At 38.6% G+C, this 20,076-nt stretch overlaps 1 protein-coding gene across 2 annotated transcripts in view; it reads right to left on the bottom strand.

Annotated features, from left to right (window-relative positions):
• LOC132154590 (potassium voltage-gated channel subfamily KQT member 3-like) overlaps nt 1-20,076 on the bottom strand; it is a 35,499-nt gene that overhangs the window by 11,683 nt on the left and 3,740 nt on the right. For both annotated transcript variants that reach the window (XM_059563212.1, XM_059563211.1), the window contains 2 exons: nt 1,459-1,549; nt 1,237-1,363 (listed from right to left, as the gene is read on the bottom strand). In XM_059563212.1, coding sequence (XP_059419195.1) covers nt 1,237-1,363; nt 1,459-1,549 — 218 coding nt within the window. The remainder of the gene's footprint in view (nt 1-1,236; nt 1,364-1,458; nt 1,550-20,076) is intronic.

Raw genomic sequence — 20,076 nt, 5'->3', positions numbered from 1 at the left:
AAATTAAGGGGTCATGTGATGCTTTTTTAAATATCATTATTTTGTGTATTTGGTGTAACAGAATATGTTGACATGCTTTAATGTTTAAAAAACACATTATTTTTCAAATACTGTACATTATATTGTAGGTCCTCTATGCCCCATCTCTCTCAAATGCTTAGTTTTCTTCAAAGTCCCTCCTTCCGATAAGCACAGTCTGCTCTGATTGGCCAGCTGACCTAGTGCACTGTGATTGGCCGAACACTGCAAGCACTCATGGGAAATGTAACGCCCCTTTCCATAATCACAAGCTTCATCTTTCAAAATAAATGTAAAGACAGTTGATACTGTCCTTAGTTTTATCATCAGTTCAAGCCTGAAAGAGGAACAGAGTGGAGTGACAGACACAGTGATGAAGCTCGTATGTGTTTGCAGTACACAAGCCACGGCCGGTTAAGACCGCTGACTCCACTGTGTGACCCTGTCTCTCTCTCTCTCTCTCTCTCTCTCTCTCACATGCGCACGCATGCACACACAATGCGCAAAACTCCACATTTGAACATTCTATAGCACATACAGTACTTGAAAACTAATTACAAAACATACTTACAGTAGCTGATTCAGAAGTGATTCTGACTCCTCTCCTAGGTTAATGAAACGGTCGTCCATAATGTTTTGCTGTTCTGTTGTAAGTAATCTTAAAGATTCCTAAATGCATCTACTTTCAGAAGGCCAAATAAAGTACTTTTACTTTCGCCTAGATACACAAAGCATCTCCCTGACATGGCTGCTTCAACATTAACTGTGGTTTCTGAAACCACGTCTTATTTCTTTGCGTGGACATTTGGGCGGCATTACACAAATATTTTCACATAGTGACGTAGACATGTGGAGGTGTGTTTGATTGAGCCATTTTAGGGGGGCGTGACAGAGTCTTTAAAGAATATCTCTTTGGATTTGAGACTTTAGTTATTGCAACTTTACAGATCTTCTTCATGCACCAAGAGCTTGTAACACTCCAAAGAGAAATGAAAAATTTTAATTGCATCATATGACCCCTTTAAAAGAACAGTTTATATTTAAAATAGAACTCTTTTATAACATTATAAATCTCTTTACGGTCACTTTTGATCAATTTAGTGTGTCCTTGATGAATGAAAGGATTAATTTTTTTTTAAACTTCCAGTGTGTGTGCATACTGTATGTGTATGTTTCAAAGTGACTGTGTGGTTGTTTGGTTCAGTGTGTTCAGCTCACCCAGGACACACAGCGGTTTGCGGGCGAATTTGAGCCGTCCTCTCCAGCCCTTATATCGACAGCAGCAGCCAGCGGCCCATATCCTCAATGCAAACTCGCCTCCAAAAATAAAGATTGTAAATGTCTCCTGCAGTTGAGAGAAACATCCAGTCATTTTCCTCTCAACCATTCAATCTCACAAGCAAACATTGAATTGGCTATGAGGAGATGAAATAAACCCACCAGAATCACCAGCCAGTGAGCCGAATCTTCCTCGTGCTCTTTGAACGTTGTTAAAATTGACAGAATCAAACATCCCAAAACAATCAGAAACCTAGAGATTCAGAAACAGATCAGTGAGCAGAACCTTTAACCTGGGTTATTGTTGTTAACTAAAATTAAAACCATTTAAAAAAAAATTTAAAAAAAATTAAAAATAAAAATGAACTTAAATAAAATCAAATATAAAAAAGGTAAATATATTTTATTTTGAATGTTTCCAAGGAAAATAAAAATTAATTTGTCTTTAGGTTGAAGTACTAAAATAATTTAAACTAAATAATCTAAAACTAATAAATAAAATACTATATAGACATATTAAAAATGAACACAAAACAAAACTTTAAATAAATTAAAGTGAAAACCAAAAATTTGAAAATCTAATTCAAAATATTAACAAAAATATAACAGTATATAATTGATACTAAAATAACACTGCTTTTGACCAGACTGCAGATTGTAATTTTATATATTAACATATCAGTTGGAGAAAACTGGGATGAAGATCTTTTTTAGTTGCTATGGATACCTCAGCTGAGTCATGCTAATTATTATTTTTTTCTTTTATTTTTATTTTTTGTCAGAAAGACCTTCTACATAGATATAAATGATCATGATATCATTCTACCAGCAGAGGGGGCTGCTGAATACACTGCACTGTATTGGAAGAGAGAGAGAGAGAAAGAAAAAGAGAGAGAGGGAAGTATTGGAAATGTCCATTATTCAGCAAATAACAAGTTGGCATAAAAATAAAATTTCCACCTATTTAATAAATTATAGTTATAGCTTTTATCTTATTATTCATCCATGCATGTCTCATTTTACACAACGTTAAAGCTTTAGAAATACTGGAACACAGTATAGTACACATAGATTTATGTGAGACATACATTGTTTATAATACATCATGTTCATTTTTTTTGGGGGGGGGTGAAATAAACCTAAAGCAAGTATTTAGTGCCAAATACTTAAACACATAAACACAACCATTGTGTTGATTTAGTATAAATGTGTGCAATGATTTGTGTATGCAAGTGACTAAGTCTAAGGCGCTGTCCTTCGATGCCATTTTCTGCAGTGTTGTTCTGTTACGTCTGGGCATCCAGCAGAGCACACATGCAGACGCACATATTTCCCTTATCATCCTCACTCTATTTGTCAGTTGACCTGTTGGCAGTTACTATGGTTTCGCATTTGTAGGTTATATCTGTGCTGTTTCCATGGTTACACATATTCATCTCACACACACATACACACTGCTACATGCTCAGCATCTGGTCTCCAGTGAAAGCTTTTAGCATCAGCACACTAATAACCTGTAATGGTCATACCTCTTTTGCTTTTACTGTGTGTCGATTAAAGAGTTGCAGGATTCTCTTCAAGATCGATGCTTCCCTTAACACAGAACGGGGGAATGCCATGAGCATGCTCATTCTCAGCTATTGCTCTTAAAATAGGATTTTATTGTTAATGAAAAGGGCTATTAAGAAAGAAAAAAACTCTACAACCCAGAATGTAGAGCTGATTGTGAAAAACTAGTGACCATATTCAGCCCCATATTAGGGGTGAGGGGAATAATCGATTCTTGGATGCATCGCGATGTGGACGATTCTGAATCGATTCACAAATGTCAAAAAATTATTTTATAAATGTAAACTGGCAACATAATATTGACGGAATGCAAATGACTGAACTCTGAAGCATGGAAGTGCAGCACCTGGACAGTCTGTGGAGTGCACGTAAGAGACGCATGATCAGGCTCCCTCATTTGTTGAGGAGGTTTTATAAGTTCCAGTATGTTCCCACAGTATCAGACTCTTTTATCCAACAGTATCAAGGAAAATTTAATTTGTTCGTAAAATGACCCCTTCAATGCTGTTTACAAAGAACTACAGAATTGTTAGAGATGTTTGTTGAATATAAAGGTTGGTGAGAGCAATCCACACCAGTCAATAGTGATTCAGGTGGTAAGTGGTAAGTGGACACAGTAAAATCTGGCATCATTTTATAGTACACTGAATGGAGCCAACTATGCAGTGTGCTGTTTTTAACTGCAAAATAAGAGCATCGGAATGCAGAGACAAGGGTATATTTTTGAGAATGCATATTATTTATGCGGTAAACATGATCAGTGCTACTGCTAATACTTTTATTTAAACTATTACTAGTACTAGTAATCTTGGTGATGCTGTGAGACTAATGTGTGTGTATACATGTGCATCTGTGAGAATGAGTGTGTGTGTGTGTGTGTGTGTGTGTGTGTGTGTGTGTGTGTGTGTGTGTGTGTGTGTGTGTGTGAGTGAGTGAGTGACCTGGCTGTTTGTCTGATCGATGTTGAGGGCATATTGGCTGTAATGGGAGCATCAATATATGAGGTGAGTCATAACAGGACACATCAACCTTTATAATAAACATACACACATACACACACAGCTGTGCGGTTCTGCCCCAGAGCACGCTGGATACTAAAGTGAGTTATTCTGTAGTACTTGTGAGGAACAGAGAAGGAGCCAGAGAGAGAGAGAGAGAGAGAGACATGTAGCCCCATTAGAGGTTATTAGTGAGGTGGATGTTAAAAGCACAGTATTTGTCCGCTGATTTCAGGGAACAGTAGATTACAGCTCTCTCTGGAGACCAGAGCACAAGGAAGCAAGTATGTGCATGGAGGTGCTTATGCAGATGAGTGGGTCAAACCCAAAAATGGGTTACAGGTCTGTTCCGTAAAAAGCATGGGGAAATGCTGAAAAATAATACAATAAAATAAAATATAAAATAAAATAATAAAAACACCACCAAAACACAGTTTTAAAAAAAATCTATAAATATGACCCCTTTAAAAAACAAAAGAAGTGTATGCTATGTCCTCCTTACACGTATACAGTAAGTGCCTTATTTTAAAATGCTTATGCTGTAGGGTCGTTAATGATATTTAGACAAACTGAAATGAAAATGTCTTATGATTCATCAAAAACATTAACATTAAGTGCCGTGAGGTGTGTTCCCCCTTTATGATTTTTAAGAGTTCTAAATGGATGTGGATTTTTTAAAACAAATTCAATTTACTGTTCCACAAAAAGAACTTTAATAAAAACCTATAATGCATTTTAATTATTATTTTGTTCTTTGAAAAGGAAAAATGTTTCCTTTCTCCTGCCTTGTTTGTTTTGATTAATTAGCTCCACACCTGTTTTAGTTCTACCAATTAAGTTTCTGTGACTAAAGTCTGTGTTCCCCTATGTTCCTTTGTCCGATTTTTATTTGTTTGGACATGTGTTTGGTTGTGCTTGTTCTCTTCTGTGGATTATTAAAATAACTCTTTTGATTTTACCCTGACATCGTGCACTTTGTTTTGCACACATGATCGTGACGCCTATAGGATTTAACTCAGAACTTTAACTGGGCCACTCTAAAACTTTACTTTTGTTTCTTTTCAGCCATTGAAATGATGATTTGAGTCCTGAACACCAACCTAAGCTAATGCTTGATATGCCTGCAGTTGTTCTGGGATGTTTTGGGATTTCCCAGATGAGGAGCTGCTGAGCTTTTGGAGAAATTTTGTCTGGTCACCCACTTCTGGGAATACTCTATTCGAAGGTAATGGCTTGCACTGTGCTTCAACAGAGGACAAGAAATGGACTATGTAAACTTCTCCAAAGTAATGTAGCTCAACTTTTCTTCAGTTGTTTCTTTAACCAGGGCATTGTAAACCTGTAAAAGCTTTGTAGTAATACTCGTCTTGAAGACGGTTCAGTAAATTCAACAGGACTGGTTGCAGTATAGACCGTGTCTGTAATGGTCTCCTAAATCTAACTGTCAAATGTGGTGCGTGTGGGTTGTGTGTGTGTGTGTGTGTGTGTGTGTGTGTGTGTGTGTGTGTGTGTGGTTTTTTTTTTGTTTTTTTTTTTTTTAGTTTTTTTCCCCAAGACCAATTCAGTTACTTTTTCTCAGGGTCGGTATGGGTATTCTCTGAATTTTTCTAGTAAGTAAATGAAATTTATGTAAAATGGTCAAATGTAATGTGATGATACAAAAACATCCACTGAAACCACATTCAGGCAGTTTTGATTTATTTTATTTATATATATATATATATATATATATATAATCAATTTACCTGATAAATATTATTTAAAATAAAAAAATATAAATAAAATGACAAATGGTTCTATATAAAATTGATTTGTTTTATTTATTAGCCAATATATGTACATAGTGCCGTCACAAACCATCATCAATAAAGGTACTTGTACTTTTTAGGGCATTTGCATATAACGTCTTGCCTAAGGGACCAGAATCACACTTGTATATACATGTACTGTACATAAGGTGTCATGTACGTCTAAAGCCAAACACACAGTCTTCCTGTGTAGACATAATCTATTTGTTCACATTTAACTGTGGCCCTAATTTGGGACAGTTGCTGAGCAACAGAAGCTGTGGAGCACATTCCTTTGTCATGCATAGAAAAAAAAATGCATGCACTCACTATCATACACATACAGTACAGGCATGAATGCTCACACACACACACACAAACTCTGACACTTATTCCCTTATTTTTGTTTGGGGTTGATTGCAAAGCAACTGCTTAAAGTGTGTGTCTGTGCGGTGAGGAGGCTGAGTGGTGTAAATATGCTGGAAGTGTGTACGTTCAACGGCAGACAGTTGAGCAGCCCTCCTCCGCTACACAAGGCAATGTTACCTTGGAAACATGTCACATGACTGTGTGCTTGAGAAGGCAGTAAAGCAGCATTTAGCTAATAAAGAGAGAGGAAAATGACAGAGATAAACTGAAAGATGCTATTTTTAAATCAAAATAAATCCATTTTCTACTCTATAAAACACTTCTGCCTGATTGGGGAAAAACACATTAAGAACATCTAAAGACAAACTCTTCAGCGGACACTTGATTCACAGCTATTAACACACTTTGCATGGTACTACTCGACTCTAAAATAAATCCAAATAATAAACTGCACCTAACCATATAATGTGCACAGTTGGACAGGTTGCATGACTTGCCCTCACTCTTGAAAACAAGATGCAGAAAATGCAAGGTAAAATAAAATACAACCTAAACTACTACTACTACATAGTATCCATTTAAATATGTGTTCAGTTGAAGTTATAATAGGCATTGTATGTGAGATCAATTATTGGCTAACAATAGCATTAAATGATCAATTTCCTATCCCACCAATATTGTAATATTTTTGCATAATAAACCCGTCACACTTTTTCATGAAATATAAAGCATTTTCACTTTCAACATTTATTTGTAAGGTGAACATCTTATATTATCCCATTAAATGACAATGAATTGACTATTTGAAAATATTTTTAACTCCTTTTCTGTCACATTATGTTAAGTTTACTTCAGTTCCTGTCATGTCTGTTAAGAGATCTCATTACTTGCCATGGTTTCTGATTAGTTAATCCCTGTCCAACTGTTCCTCTCTAGTTCCCTCATTTACCTTGTGCATGTACAGTATATATACTTCATATTCTGTTCTATCCTTTGTCGGTTATTATTTAGTGTTATGTGTTGTGTTCTCATTAAAGTCTTCTTTGAAGTATGAATACCACGTCTGTATTCATCACTCCTCTACAACCCATGACATTTTCAGATTTTGTAGGTTAAATGCAGTGTTGGGGGTATCGAGTTACAAAGTAACGGATTACAGTAACTATATTACTTTTTTTATGGGTAACGAAGTAAAGTAACGCATAACCCTAATAATATTGGTAAGTAAGTACACTACTTTACTAGACTATAGGAATGTGCTTTCCTGCGTTACACAAGCCGTGTTTGCCTGTGTGTAAAGTTCTGGGCCGAGTTTCCTGATAACGATTGATCTTAGCACTTAAGAGCATTTTCAACGAGTAATTTTACGATCGTTCGTTATTGTTTCACGTGCTTTTCCCAACAATCACGTAGCTGTGCTTTAAGTGCTGCTAGAGGAGTCACTGTCCATTTGTAAATTGCTAAAATGTCACCTTATAGAATGACTCGTAATTGTAGTACACGCTAGTTTATTGACATTAACCTAATGCTGCGTTCCAGACAGACAACTTGGATATAATAACTATAATACAATACTATATTATATTATAGTGTATAATATTATACTTTACATAATATATAATGTACTTTTTATACAGTAGAGAGAGAGAGAGAGAGAGAGAGAGACGTTATTTCCGGGTCTAATACATTTTCATGCACTTCAGCAAGTCATTGACATATTTACATGCATAAAAACTACTTAATTTATTCAATTATTTCTTAAAATAGCCTTATGAAATGTTTTTCCCCCTCCAGGACTGCACTGAGAGTCATGCTGCGTTCACTTCATGAGCATTTGTCCGTTTGATTTGAGTCAAACTAGCGTCACATCACATACACGGAACTGTAAAGGTATTCACGTTAACACGTCAAAATAAGAGTCCGGCTTAATTTAAAGACAAGTATTTGATTAATAATATTAAATTTAACCATTAGAAAGGAGTTGATTTAATCCAGAAAAATTTAAACGGAAAAAATTTATAGGGCCCTAAAAAAGTAAAGTAATAAGTAGTGATGGTACTTTTCAAATGCAGTAACTAGTGAAGTTATCTCATTACAAGTAACTAGTAACTAATTAATTTTTTTGAGTAACTACCCCAACACTGGTTAAATGATACATTTTGAATACTACTTTTTATCATTAAAACTGAAACTTGAAAATTTGACGGTTTTTTGTTCATTTGAGAAATGCATTAAAGCACATACATCTTCATTCTTATTTTGTGGGGGGAAAATGGAAAGTTATATACTGTATATAATATATTGAACTCTATATTCAGAAAATTAATGAACTAATGTTTGATTTTAATTATGTTTTTGCACTTATCTTGTATAGTCACTGATGTCTAATGTAGAATCCTGAACTGGGTGTCCTGAAGCAAAACTAGAATAAGATTAGAATATGATTTGGCAGAGCTTTTAGCTTAAATATATGGAAGAAACACACAGATCTAATACAGAACAGATCTAATAAAGAGCTCCAAACAGGAAGGAAGCCCCTGAAGGCCTTACATCAAGCTGCTCACTTTTGACCATATTCACTTTACCAGTACAGCAACAGAACTTCTTTAGAAGGATGATGCCGCATAAAACTCAGAGACAGAAAGTGGAATGACTCATGAGCGATCACCGTTGTGCTTTTGAGCAAGGCACCAGGGAGATTGTCCCTGTAATAAATGTACTGTAAGCTGCTTTGGATAAAGGTCTGCTGAATGACCACTTCTTTCACATAACAAGCAGCATTTCACTTATTGCAAGTCATTCTGTCAGAGTAGGCAAAGATTTGGAGCTTGAGGGAACTGGACCTGGTTGCTTGTCTAGTACATTTGGGGACTCTTTTACCCAGGCAGGCCTGACTCAGGCAGGTGTGTGTGTGTGTGTGTGTGTGTGCACGCGCGTTTGTCTGTGTGTGTGTGTGTGTGTGTGTGTGTGTGTGTGTGTGTGTGTGTGGATCGCAGAGTTGGCGCTCATGGCCTCATTAAACTCAGCAAGATCAATCAGTGGTAGATCATTTTATGCTTCCCTTCAAATGCTTCAAACAAATTCTGTATTCAGCGATTCCGTTCACCTGTACAGAGAGCACCTACTTCTACTCTATTGGTGCATCTTTAGAAGTTTGCTTTCTGCATTAATTAAACATTTACGGGCACCAGGGTTGGGCAAACGTCAACATGTGAAGGAATACACAGGTTTGAAATGACATGAGGGTGAGTATAGATGGGAGAATTTTTTCCCTTTAAGAATTGATTCCCTTTAAACATATTATCTAGAATTTGAATTGAATTGACCACACAGCCTACTGAATTTACTTAACTGCAATTTAAAGAAATTCAACACAGTTACATAAGAGCACAATTTCATTAGTTTGATCAAACAACAAATAGTTAATAACTTCATGTTCAGAACTTCATATATAAATATGAAGTTATCCCTTTAATGTGTGATTCATATTAAAAATTATAAAAAAAAATACTTATATTTAACTCCAACTGCTGGTACTGTACTGTAAACACTATCCATTTAACCTTTTTGCAATAAATAATAAACTTATCATATCACTACAGGCTAAAGAATTTATCAGCAAATTGCCATTTAATTTTTGGCCTCTTATTGGAAATGTCTGGCTAATGAAAACAGACTATAGACGTAATATGACATGAGGACTGGAATATGTGAGTGGAGTAACACACACAAACAATGCTCCTTTTTCAAACAACATTTACTCTACTGACATATTATAGTGAGAATCTGTCTCCACAAGACACCAATGTTTGCTTACAAACCAAATTACTTGTAAAAGCCACAATTCAATCTTACAACAAGAAGTATTGTTAAGTGCACCTTTTTGTGGTTTCTTGCCACTTTTATTTATAGGTACAGAAGAGAGAAGGATGTTAAAACATTGGAAGAAAAGTAGGGAATGTGAATGAGAGATGTTAGATTTAAACTCAAGCTGCCCAGATGAGCACCATGTCTCATGAGCTAACCACTTTCTCCAGTAACTTTAATTCAGTTTGTCAAACAAGTTTGCTAAGCAAAAACAAAAACACATTATTTTGTTGGCACATATCTAAACACACACACACAAACAGAGGGATTTCCCACTCTGACAGCACGCCATTTCCAATCTCACTCTGTAACACTGCAACCTGCCGGGATAAAATGATCTGTGAATTAGAGAACCGCAGAGAGTGCACACACACACAGCACATGCGTTCACACAAACATATTTACACATTCACATTGTGAGTGAGTGTGTTTGTTAAAGAAAGAGACAGAGTAATTGGCCTAGAGCTGTACAGACATGACTTAAATGGATTTTCCGTCCCAATCCTTTAACCTTTTATCTGACTGCGAAGGTCATGCTCACACACACACACACACACACACACACACACTTGCAGAGGAGGCCAACTAGAGGTGAGGAAACACCATGTGGCCTCAGAATGTTGGGTATTGCAATTTAGGGAGGAAGAGACTTTGCACCCTCTACAAATGTGTGAGGTGATACTGTCGTTATTGTTTGTTATTCCACTGTAAAACTGCTGCTTAGGCAAAAGGAAACTGAAGTCACTGAATCACCTGTTGCAAATGTGAGAAGACAATTTTTTCTTTGACGAGCTCATTATGCTTAGTTGTTTTGAAGACAGAACCAGCATAGAAATGTCCAGTAATTAACCAAAAGACCTTAGCAGTGCCTATAAACTAACTAGAACATCCTAGTAACAAGCTAGAATAACCTATACATCTAGTAACAAGCCAAAAGACCCTAGAAATGCCAGGCAACTACCTAAAACATCCTAGCTAGAATACCACAGAAAGGTCAAGTAACCAACCAACTACCCTACCAATGCCTATTTATGATCTATCTATCATAAATAAAATAATATAATTTCATATTTATGCATTTAAAAAGATATTGTAGAAAACTACTTTTTAAAAGAGAAGCGTAAAGGTGCAGAATGTAATATTGACAGCTAGCATTCAAAATATTGGAGAGAGCAGTTTCTCCTGTCTGCTCCTCCTTAGACTTGATGCTCACACAGGTTGCCAGATTGAAGACATTCAACAAGAATGGGTGCAATTAACAATGGAGAGCAACGAGCCTTAAACTATAAGTTGATGAGTTTATTTTATCTGCATTTTAATATGGCTCTGGACATGGAGCTTTTTAGTTGAATGGCAAGGCTTTTTAGGTCAGGTTAGACATTTTGACACAGAACGCACATTTCAAAGTAGATTAACTGGCTGTAGCATTGTTTTTCAGAGAAACGAATGTTTGGTGAAATGTGACCTGCGAATTCGCATCACATGAAGATGTGACCAGTAGAAGATCGATAAGTCACTGCTTAACCTCTCTGTACAGAAATTCACAAATGGACGAAGTGCTAATTTTAACCATAGCGCAGCGTCCTATTTCATATAATACATCTTTAAAATATTATAAAAATCGAATAAAAAAAGAAGCTGCATGGTTCGCAGTGTCAATGGAAACAGGAACAGTTGGTACATTTGAATGCGGACACATTTATAATTTTTTTTAATTGTTGAGTGTGTATATATACTGTATAGAGAGAGAGAGAGAGAGTGTGTATACAATATAATAAGACGCTTTCGATGCCATTGCAAAAGACACAGTACAAGCACATCGGAATCCATGTTGTGATAACTGAAGGGAAACCTTGGTACCTTATGTTATATCCTGCTCCCACCCATATTCGCAGCGGGGTACAAAACTTTTCAGCATGTTCACAGTCTAGTGTGACCGCCCCTTAACTCTTTCCCCACCATGGCCAGAATTTTCTGTCATTTATGAGTCTACACATACCCACCATTGTTGGAATATTCACTATTCACTGTACACTATTACACATCTTCTGAAAGAGTAATGAACCCTGGATCAAAACATGGTGAAGCAGCAGCAGAAACAAATGATTTCACACTGTGAGCAAATGCATATTTAAAAAAATATGTTCATCAAGCATTAAACAGAATATAAATCAAAACTGTCTAGTGTTACCAAATGAAATGTCGCCCACAAAGTGGTACAGAATATAAAGAAAAACTCCATCTATGTTTTGATCATCATTCTAAATCTGATTCAGACATAGTCTTAAAAAAAACTGACAAATTTCTAACTTTTTTGTTCAAAATATTGCCTGTTTTTTGTTTAAAGCAGAGGCTCTGTTCTTTCTTTTGACATACTGCATGTTCAGATATTCATAAAAAAAAACCCTCTCTAAACCAGTCACAACCTCCCCCACATACCCTCTTTCTCTATGCGGGTTGAAGGTCACACAGTCACCAGTTGAGGACAAACCCTGGACATTATCCTAGATGTCCAACTGACCTTCAGTTTGCATTGCATTGCAGCAACCACCCGCTACTAGACTGGTTTACTGCAAATCACTCCTCATTGGCCCCCTTGAATCCATTCAGCATGTTATTTTATTAGACATTCAGCTGACACTTTCTTACCCAAAGCAACTTAAAATATATTCACGACAAGAAGACCCCACCCAGAGCAACCCGAGATGAAGTGCTTTGCTCAAGGGTGAAATTGTGATGGAGGATCCCAGTAGCTCTCCACTTTATGAATCACCACATCAACTTTCAGATTACTAACTCAGATCTTTAACCATTAAACTGCTACCACCATCCCATTCTGAAACACTGCAGATTGTCATATTCAACCTCCATAAATTTTCACGTTATGTATTTACTGAGCTCCCTGTGATTTAGCTGCCGGTTTAAAATTCCACTTAGAGTAACTAGCCAAGAGTGCAGTCAGTAGCCTTGGCCCCTGTTACCCACAAGCTATGATCAGACCCTATAACTCAGTCCAGCTGAAGGTTCTGACTTCATATTTTCAAGGTAACATAAGAGCATGGATTCAATCACCATTGCCCTGACTTACGTAGCCTGCTTCAACCATTATTTATACATGACCTGACACCTTTCCCAAAACTCATTTAATGAAGCACACGGAAAGTTTAATTAAGCCAGTGACTCTTCACAACACTTTTGTCAATGTCTTAATCTTCAGAGTAAATCATTCTTATGCGTCAACCTGACATCTTATACAAGATAAATCTCTAATCTCCTGTGTGTTCAAGAACAGCGGTATGTTCTTTCCTGAGATATAGATTTAAAAAATTCCTGCATTCTGAGAAATGCTTTACAATTCCCTGTTGTACGTGGTGGCCACTAATCGATTGCCAAAGGCAAAGTGAGAATTCGATGCTGAAAATCAGACACATCCTGTCAAATTTTAAAGAGCAAGTATAATGGACATATGAAACCCAAACCCTCTAAGCAAATCTTCTGAACCCATACCACTATTACTATATCAATCTATTAACAAGACATTTACAAACCCTATTCTATTCTCTATTTTATTCACTACACAAATCCCCATCACATTTGTTTATTTTCTATGTAAGTTTAAATCACGTTTGTCTTGTCAGAGACAATTTGGCTTTGACAATTTCAGCTTACACATCACACAGAGACATAAAAAGTGTGCTGGTCAGATATGTTTTTCTCACATCCGTGAATACACCACAAGCACCCCATCACTATGACAACTGAGGCAATTATCTAGAGGTTACCAATAGTTGGCTCACCCATAGTGCAATACAGCTAATTATGCCTCTAGAGGTGCAGCCTAAAGATCAAATGATTAATTATCTAAAACACCATTCAATATATACAAAAAGTAAATATTAATTATATATATATATATATATATAACATACTATAAATATATACTACACAATTAAAAATATAGATATTAATTACAAAATTTATACAAGCTATATATGTATATATACGAGACAGTGTATAATAAAATAACTTTCAAATACATACATACATATATACATACAGAATCAGAATCAGAATCAGAATCAGAAAGAGCTTTATTGCCAAGTATGCTTGCGCATACAAGGAATTTGTTTTAGTGACATAAGCTTCCAGTAAACAGAGACAACAACACACAGACAAAAAAAAAAAAAAAAAAAAAAAAAAAACAATTTACAGGAGAATTACAAATTGGCAAATAAATACGTGTATAAACAATTGTGCTATAAATGATAATGGAATAGGATTGAGTGAGATGCAGGAATGTTCTAGGATGGAGGGGTAACAAATAAATATAAGGATATTGCACATTTTTGCATAAGCATACGTTTAAGTGGGAAACATTTAACTGTTCATGAGGTAGATTGCCTGGGGGAAGAAACTATTCTTGTGCCTTGCTGTTCTTGTATTTGCGGCTCTGAGGCGCCGGCCAGATGGCAAAAGTTCAAAGATGGGGTGACTTGGATGTGAGGGATCCAGAGTGATTTTCTGAGTCCTTTTCCTCACTCTGGATGTGTACAGTTCTTGGAGGGTGGGCAGGGGAGCACCAATAATCCTTTCAGCAGTCCGAACAGTTCTCTGTAGTCTTCTGATATCTGATTTTGTAGCTGAACCAAACCAGACAGTAATTGAAGTACACAGGACTGACTCAATGACGGCTGAGTAGAACTGTTTCAGCAGCTCCTGTGGCAGGTTAAACTTCCTCAGCTGGCGAAGGAAGTACAACCTTTGTTGGGCTTTTTTCACAATGGAGCCAATGTGATTGTCCCACTTCAGGTCCTGAGAGATGGTGGTTCCCAGGAATCTGAATGACTCCACTGCAGCCACAGTGCTGTTCATGATGGTGAGTGGGGAAAGTGCAGGGGGGTTTCTCCTAAAGTCCACAGTCATCTCCACTGTTTTGAGCGTGTTCAGCTCCAGGTTGTTAAGACTGCACCAGACAGCCAGCTGCTCAACCTCCTGTCTGTAAGCAAGCTCGTCACCGTCCTGGATGAGGCCGATGACTGTAGTATCGTCTGCAAACTTCAGGAGCTTGACAGAGGGGTCTTTAGAGGTGCAGTCGTTGGTGTACAGGGAGAAGAGCAGAGGGGAGAGAACACATCCCTGAGGGGCACCAGTGTTGGTGGAGCAGCTGTTTGACATGAATTTCCCCAGTCTCACTAACTGTTGCCTATCTGTCAGAAAGCTGGTGATCCACTGACAGATAGAGCTAGGAACAGAGAGCTGGGTCAGTTTGGTTTGGAGGGTTGTTGGGATGATGGTGTTGAAAGCCGAACTAAAGTCCACAAACAGGATCCTCACATAAGTCCCTGTTTTGTCCAGATGTTGCAGGATGAAGTGCAATGCCATGTTGATTGCATCATCCACGGACCTGTTTGCTCGGTACGCAAACTGCAGGGGGTCCAGTAAGGGTCCAGTGATGTCCTTCAGATAAGCCAGAACCAGTTTTTCAAACGACTTCATGACGACAGACGTTAGAGCCACAGGTCTGTAGTCGTTAAGTCCTGTTATCTTGGGTTTCTTTGGAATGGGGATTATGGTGGAGCGTTTGAAGCAGGAAGGCACTTCACACAACTCCAGAGATCTGTTGAAGATCTGTGAAAAGATGGGGGCCAGCTGGTCAGCACAGATTTTCAGACAGGCTGGTGTAACGCCATCTGGGCCTGGTGCTTTTCTTCTTTTGTTTTTCTTGAAGACCTGGCGCACATCATCTTCACAGATTTGAAGAGCAGGAGGTATGGAGAGGGGGATTGCAGGAGGTGTTAATGGTTGTGTAGGGAGATGGTCAGAGTGGGTGTTGGGGGTTTCAAATCTACAATAAAACTCATTCAGGTCGTTAGCAAGTCGTTGATTAGCCTCAGTGCAAGGGGATGGTGTCTTGTAGTTTGTGATGGCTCTCAGTCCTCTCCAAACTGAAGTAGAGTCGTTGGAAGTAAACTGGTCTTCCAACTTTTTAGCATAGGTCTTTTTAGCCGCTCTAATCTCTTTGTTCAGTGTGTTCCTGGCCTGATTGTACAAGACCCTGTCCCCATTTCTGTAGGCATCCTCTTTGGCCTGACGAAGGTGTCTGAGTTTTACTGTAAACCATGGCTTATCATTGTTGAACGTTAAATAAGTCCTGGTAGGAATGCATATATCCTCACAGAAACTAATATAGGATGTTACAGTCTCTGTGAGTTCGTCCAGATCGGTGGTAGCAGCTTCAAAAACGCTCCAGTCTGTGATGTCAAAAACAAGATTGTAAATCCTGCTCTGTTTCGCTGGTCCATCTCTTCACAGTCTTTACTACAGGTTTAGCAGATTTAAGTTTCTGCTTGTAGGTCGGTATAAGATGAACCAGACAGTGATCAGAACGTCCCAAAGCTGCTCGTGGAACAGAGTGATATGCATCCTTTATTGTGGTGTAACAGTGATCCAGTATATTACTGTCTCTGGTGGGACAGGTAACATGCTGTCTGTATTTTGGCAGTTCACGGGAGAGATTGGCTTTATTAAAGTCCCCAAGAATGATTAAAACAGAGTCCGGGTGTTGTTGTTCTGTGTCTGTGATCTGATCAGCGAGTTTCTGTAAAGCCAGACTTACTTGCGCTTGAGGTGGAATGTAAACACTAACCAGAATGAGCGAGTGAAACTCCCGCGGCGAATAGAACGGCTTGCAGTTGATAAACTGCGTTTCTAGATCAGGACAGCACATCTTCTTTAACACAGTTACATCTGTACACCACCATTCATTGATGTAAAAGCATGTCCCGCCGCCGCGCGATTTCCCCGTTGATTCTGCGTCGCGATCCGCTCTAAACAGCTGAAAGCCCGGCAGATGGAGTGCGCTGTCCGGTATGGCGTCATTCAGCCAGGTTTCCGTGAAACACAGAGCAGCAGAGTGAGAGAAATCCTTATTTGTCCGAGAGAGCAGAAGGAGTTCGTCCGTTTTGTTGGGTAGAGAGCGGAGATTTGCGAGATGGATGCTATGGATGCTAGGCAACGGCGTTCGAAATCCGCGCTTCCTGAGTCTGACGAGCGCTCCCGCTCGCTTTCCCCGTCTGCGCGTCCTGAAGCGCTTGATCAGCGCCGCTGCTCCTCCGATAACAATGTTCAGTAAAACGTCTGTATAATAGAAATCCGGAAAAATATCATGTGGTGTGTTCTGCCGAATGTTCAGCAGTTCATCCCTGGTGAAACTGATCGTGTTTGTTAAACAAAAAACAGGAAAAACGAACAAAAACAGTACAAACACTGGAGAGCCAAGCACTGAAGCAGCCATGTGCGGCGCCATCTTGGATTGGGGTCCAAATACATACGTATATACAGTCGTGGCCAAAAGTTTTGAGAATTACATAAATATTGGAAATTGGAAAAGTTGCTGCTTAAGTTTTTATAATAGCAATTTGCATATACTCAAGAATGTTATGAAGAGTGATCAGATGAATTGCATAGTCCTTCTTTGCCATGAAAATTAACTTAATCCCAAAAAAACCTTTCCACTGCATTTCATTGCTGTCATTAAAGGACCTGCTGAGATCATTTCAGTAATCGTCTTGTTAACTCAGGTGAGAATGTTGACGAGCACAAGGCTGGAGATCATTATGTCAGGCTGATTGGGTTAGAATGGCAGACTTGACATGTTAAAAGGAGGGTGATGCTTGAAATCATTGTTCTTCCATTGTTAACCATGGTGACCTGCAAAGAAACGCGTGCAGCCATCATTGTGTTGCATAAAAATGGCTTCACAGGCAAGGATATTGTGGCTACTAAGATTGCACCTAAATCAACAATTTATAGGATCATCAAGAACTTCAAGGAAAGAGGTTAAATTCTTGTAAAGAAGGCTTCAGGGCATCCAAGAAAGTCCAACAAGCGCCAGGATCGTCTCCTAAAGAGGATTCAGCTGCGGGATCGGAGTGCCACCAGTGCAGAGCTTGCTCAGGAATGGAAGCAGGCAGGTGTGAGCGCATCTGCACGCACAGTGAGGCGAAGACTTTTGGAAGATGGCCTGGTGTCAAGAAGGGAAGCAAAGAAGCCACTTCTCTCCAAAAAAACATCAGGGATAGATTGATCTTCTGCAGAAAGTATAGTGAATGGACTGCTGAGGACTGGGGCAAAGTCATATTCTCCGATGAAGCCCCTTTCCGATTGTTTGGGGCATCTGGAAAAAGGCTTGTCCGGAACAGAAAAGGTGAGGGCTACCATCAGTCCTGTGTCATGCCAACAGTAAAGCATCCTGACACCATTCATGTGTGGGGTTGCTTCTCATCCAAGGGAGTGGGCTCACTCACATTTCTGCCCAAAAACACAGCCATGAATAAAGAATGGTACCAAAACACCCTCCAACAGCAACTTCTTCCAACAATCCAACAACAGTTTGGTGAAGAACAATGCATTTTCCAGCACGATGGACCACCGTGCCATAAGGCAAAAGTGAGAACTAAGTGGCTCGTGGACCAGAATGTTGAAATTTTGGGTCCATGGCCTGGAAACTCCCCAGATCTTAATCCCATTGAGAACTTGTGGTCAATCCTCAAGAGGTGGGTGGACAAACAAAAACCCACTAATTCTGACAAACTCCAAGAAGTGATTATAAAAAGAAAGGGTTGCTATCAGTCAGGATGTGGCCCAGAAGTTGATTGAGAGCATGCACAGTCGAATTGCAGAGGTCCTGTAAAAGAAGGGCCAACACTGCAAATACTGACTCTTTGCATAAATGTCATGTAATTGTCAATAAAAGCCTTTGAAACGTATGAAGTGCTTGTAATTATATTTCAGTACATCACAGAAACAACTGAAAAAAAGATCTAAAAGCAGTTTAGCAGCAAACTTTTTTAAAAAACTAATATTTATGTAATTCTCAAAACTTTTGGCCATGACTGTACACTCACCTAAAGGCATATTAGGAACCCCATACTAATACTGTTTGACCCCCTTTCGCCTTCAGAACTGCCTAAATTCTACGTGGCATTGATTCAACAAGGTGCTGAAAGCATTCTTTAGAAATGTTGGCCCATATTGATAGGATAGCATCTTGCAGTCGATGGAGATTTGTGGGATGCACATCCAGGGAACGAAGCTCCCGTTCCACCACATCCCAAAGATGCTCTATTGGGTTGAGATCTGGTGACTGTGGGGGCCATTTTAGTACAGTGAACTCATTGTCATGTTCAAGAAACCAATTTGAAATGATTCGAGCTTTGTGACATGGTGCATTATCCTGCTTGAAGTAGCCATTAGAGGATGGGTACATGGTGGTCATAAAGGGATGGACATGGTCAGAAACAATGCTCAGGTAGACCGTGGCATTTAAACGATGCCCAGTTGGCACTAAGGGGCCTAAAGTGTGCCAAGAATACATCCCCCACACCATTACACCACCACCAGCCTGCACAGTGGTAACAAGGCATGATGGATCCATGTTCTCATTCTGGTTATTTCTCAACAGAAATCGAGACTCATCAGACCAAGCAACATTTTTCCAATCTTCAACTGTCCAATTTTGGTGAGCTTGTGCAAATTGTAGCCTCTTTTTCCTATTTGTAGTGGAAATGAGTGGTACCCGGTGGGGTCTTCTGCTGTTGTAGCCCATCCGCCTCAAGGTTGTGCGTGTTGTGGCTTCACAAATGCTTTGCTGCATACCTTGGTTGTAACGAGTGGTTATTTCAGTCAAAGTTTCTCTTCAATCAGCTTGAATAAGTCGGCCCATTCTCCTCTGACCTCTAGCATCAACAAGGCATTTTCGCCCACAGGACTGCCGCATACTGGATGTTTCCCCTTTTCACACCATTCTTTGTAAACCCTAGAAATGGTTGTGCATGAAAATCCAAGTAACTGAGCAGATTGTGAAATACTCAGACCGGCCCGTCTGGCACCAACAACCATGCCACGCTCAAAATTGCTTAAATCACCTTTCTTTCCCATTCTGACATTCAGTTTGGAGTTCAGGAGATTGTCTTGACCAGGACCACACCCCTAAATGCATTGAAGCAACTGCAAACTGCCATGCCACACACAATTAAAAGATGTAAAAAAAATCTTTACATATGTACTATATACTACAATACAATAAGAATCAAATACATGCACAAACACATTTTTACTTGTATTATGTACTATAAATATATGTTAAGCTATGAAATAACATTTGAATAATTATTCCAAAACTTATTTTA

Source organism: Carassius carassius, chromosome 12 (genome assembly GCF_963082965.1).
Source record: "Carassius carassius chromosome 12, fCarCar2.1, whole genome shotgun sequence".
NCBI classification, from domain to species: Eukaryota; Metazoa; Chordata; class Actinopteri; order Cypriniformes; family Cyprinidae; genus Carassius; species Carassius carassius.
This window is presented reverse-complemented; position numbering and strand designations above follow the sequence as displayed.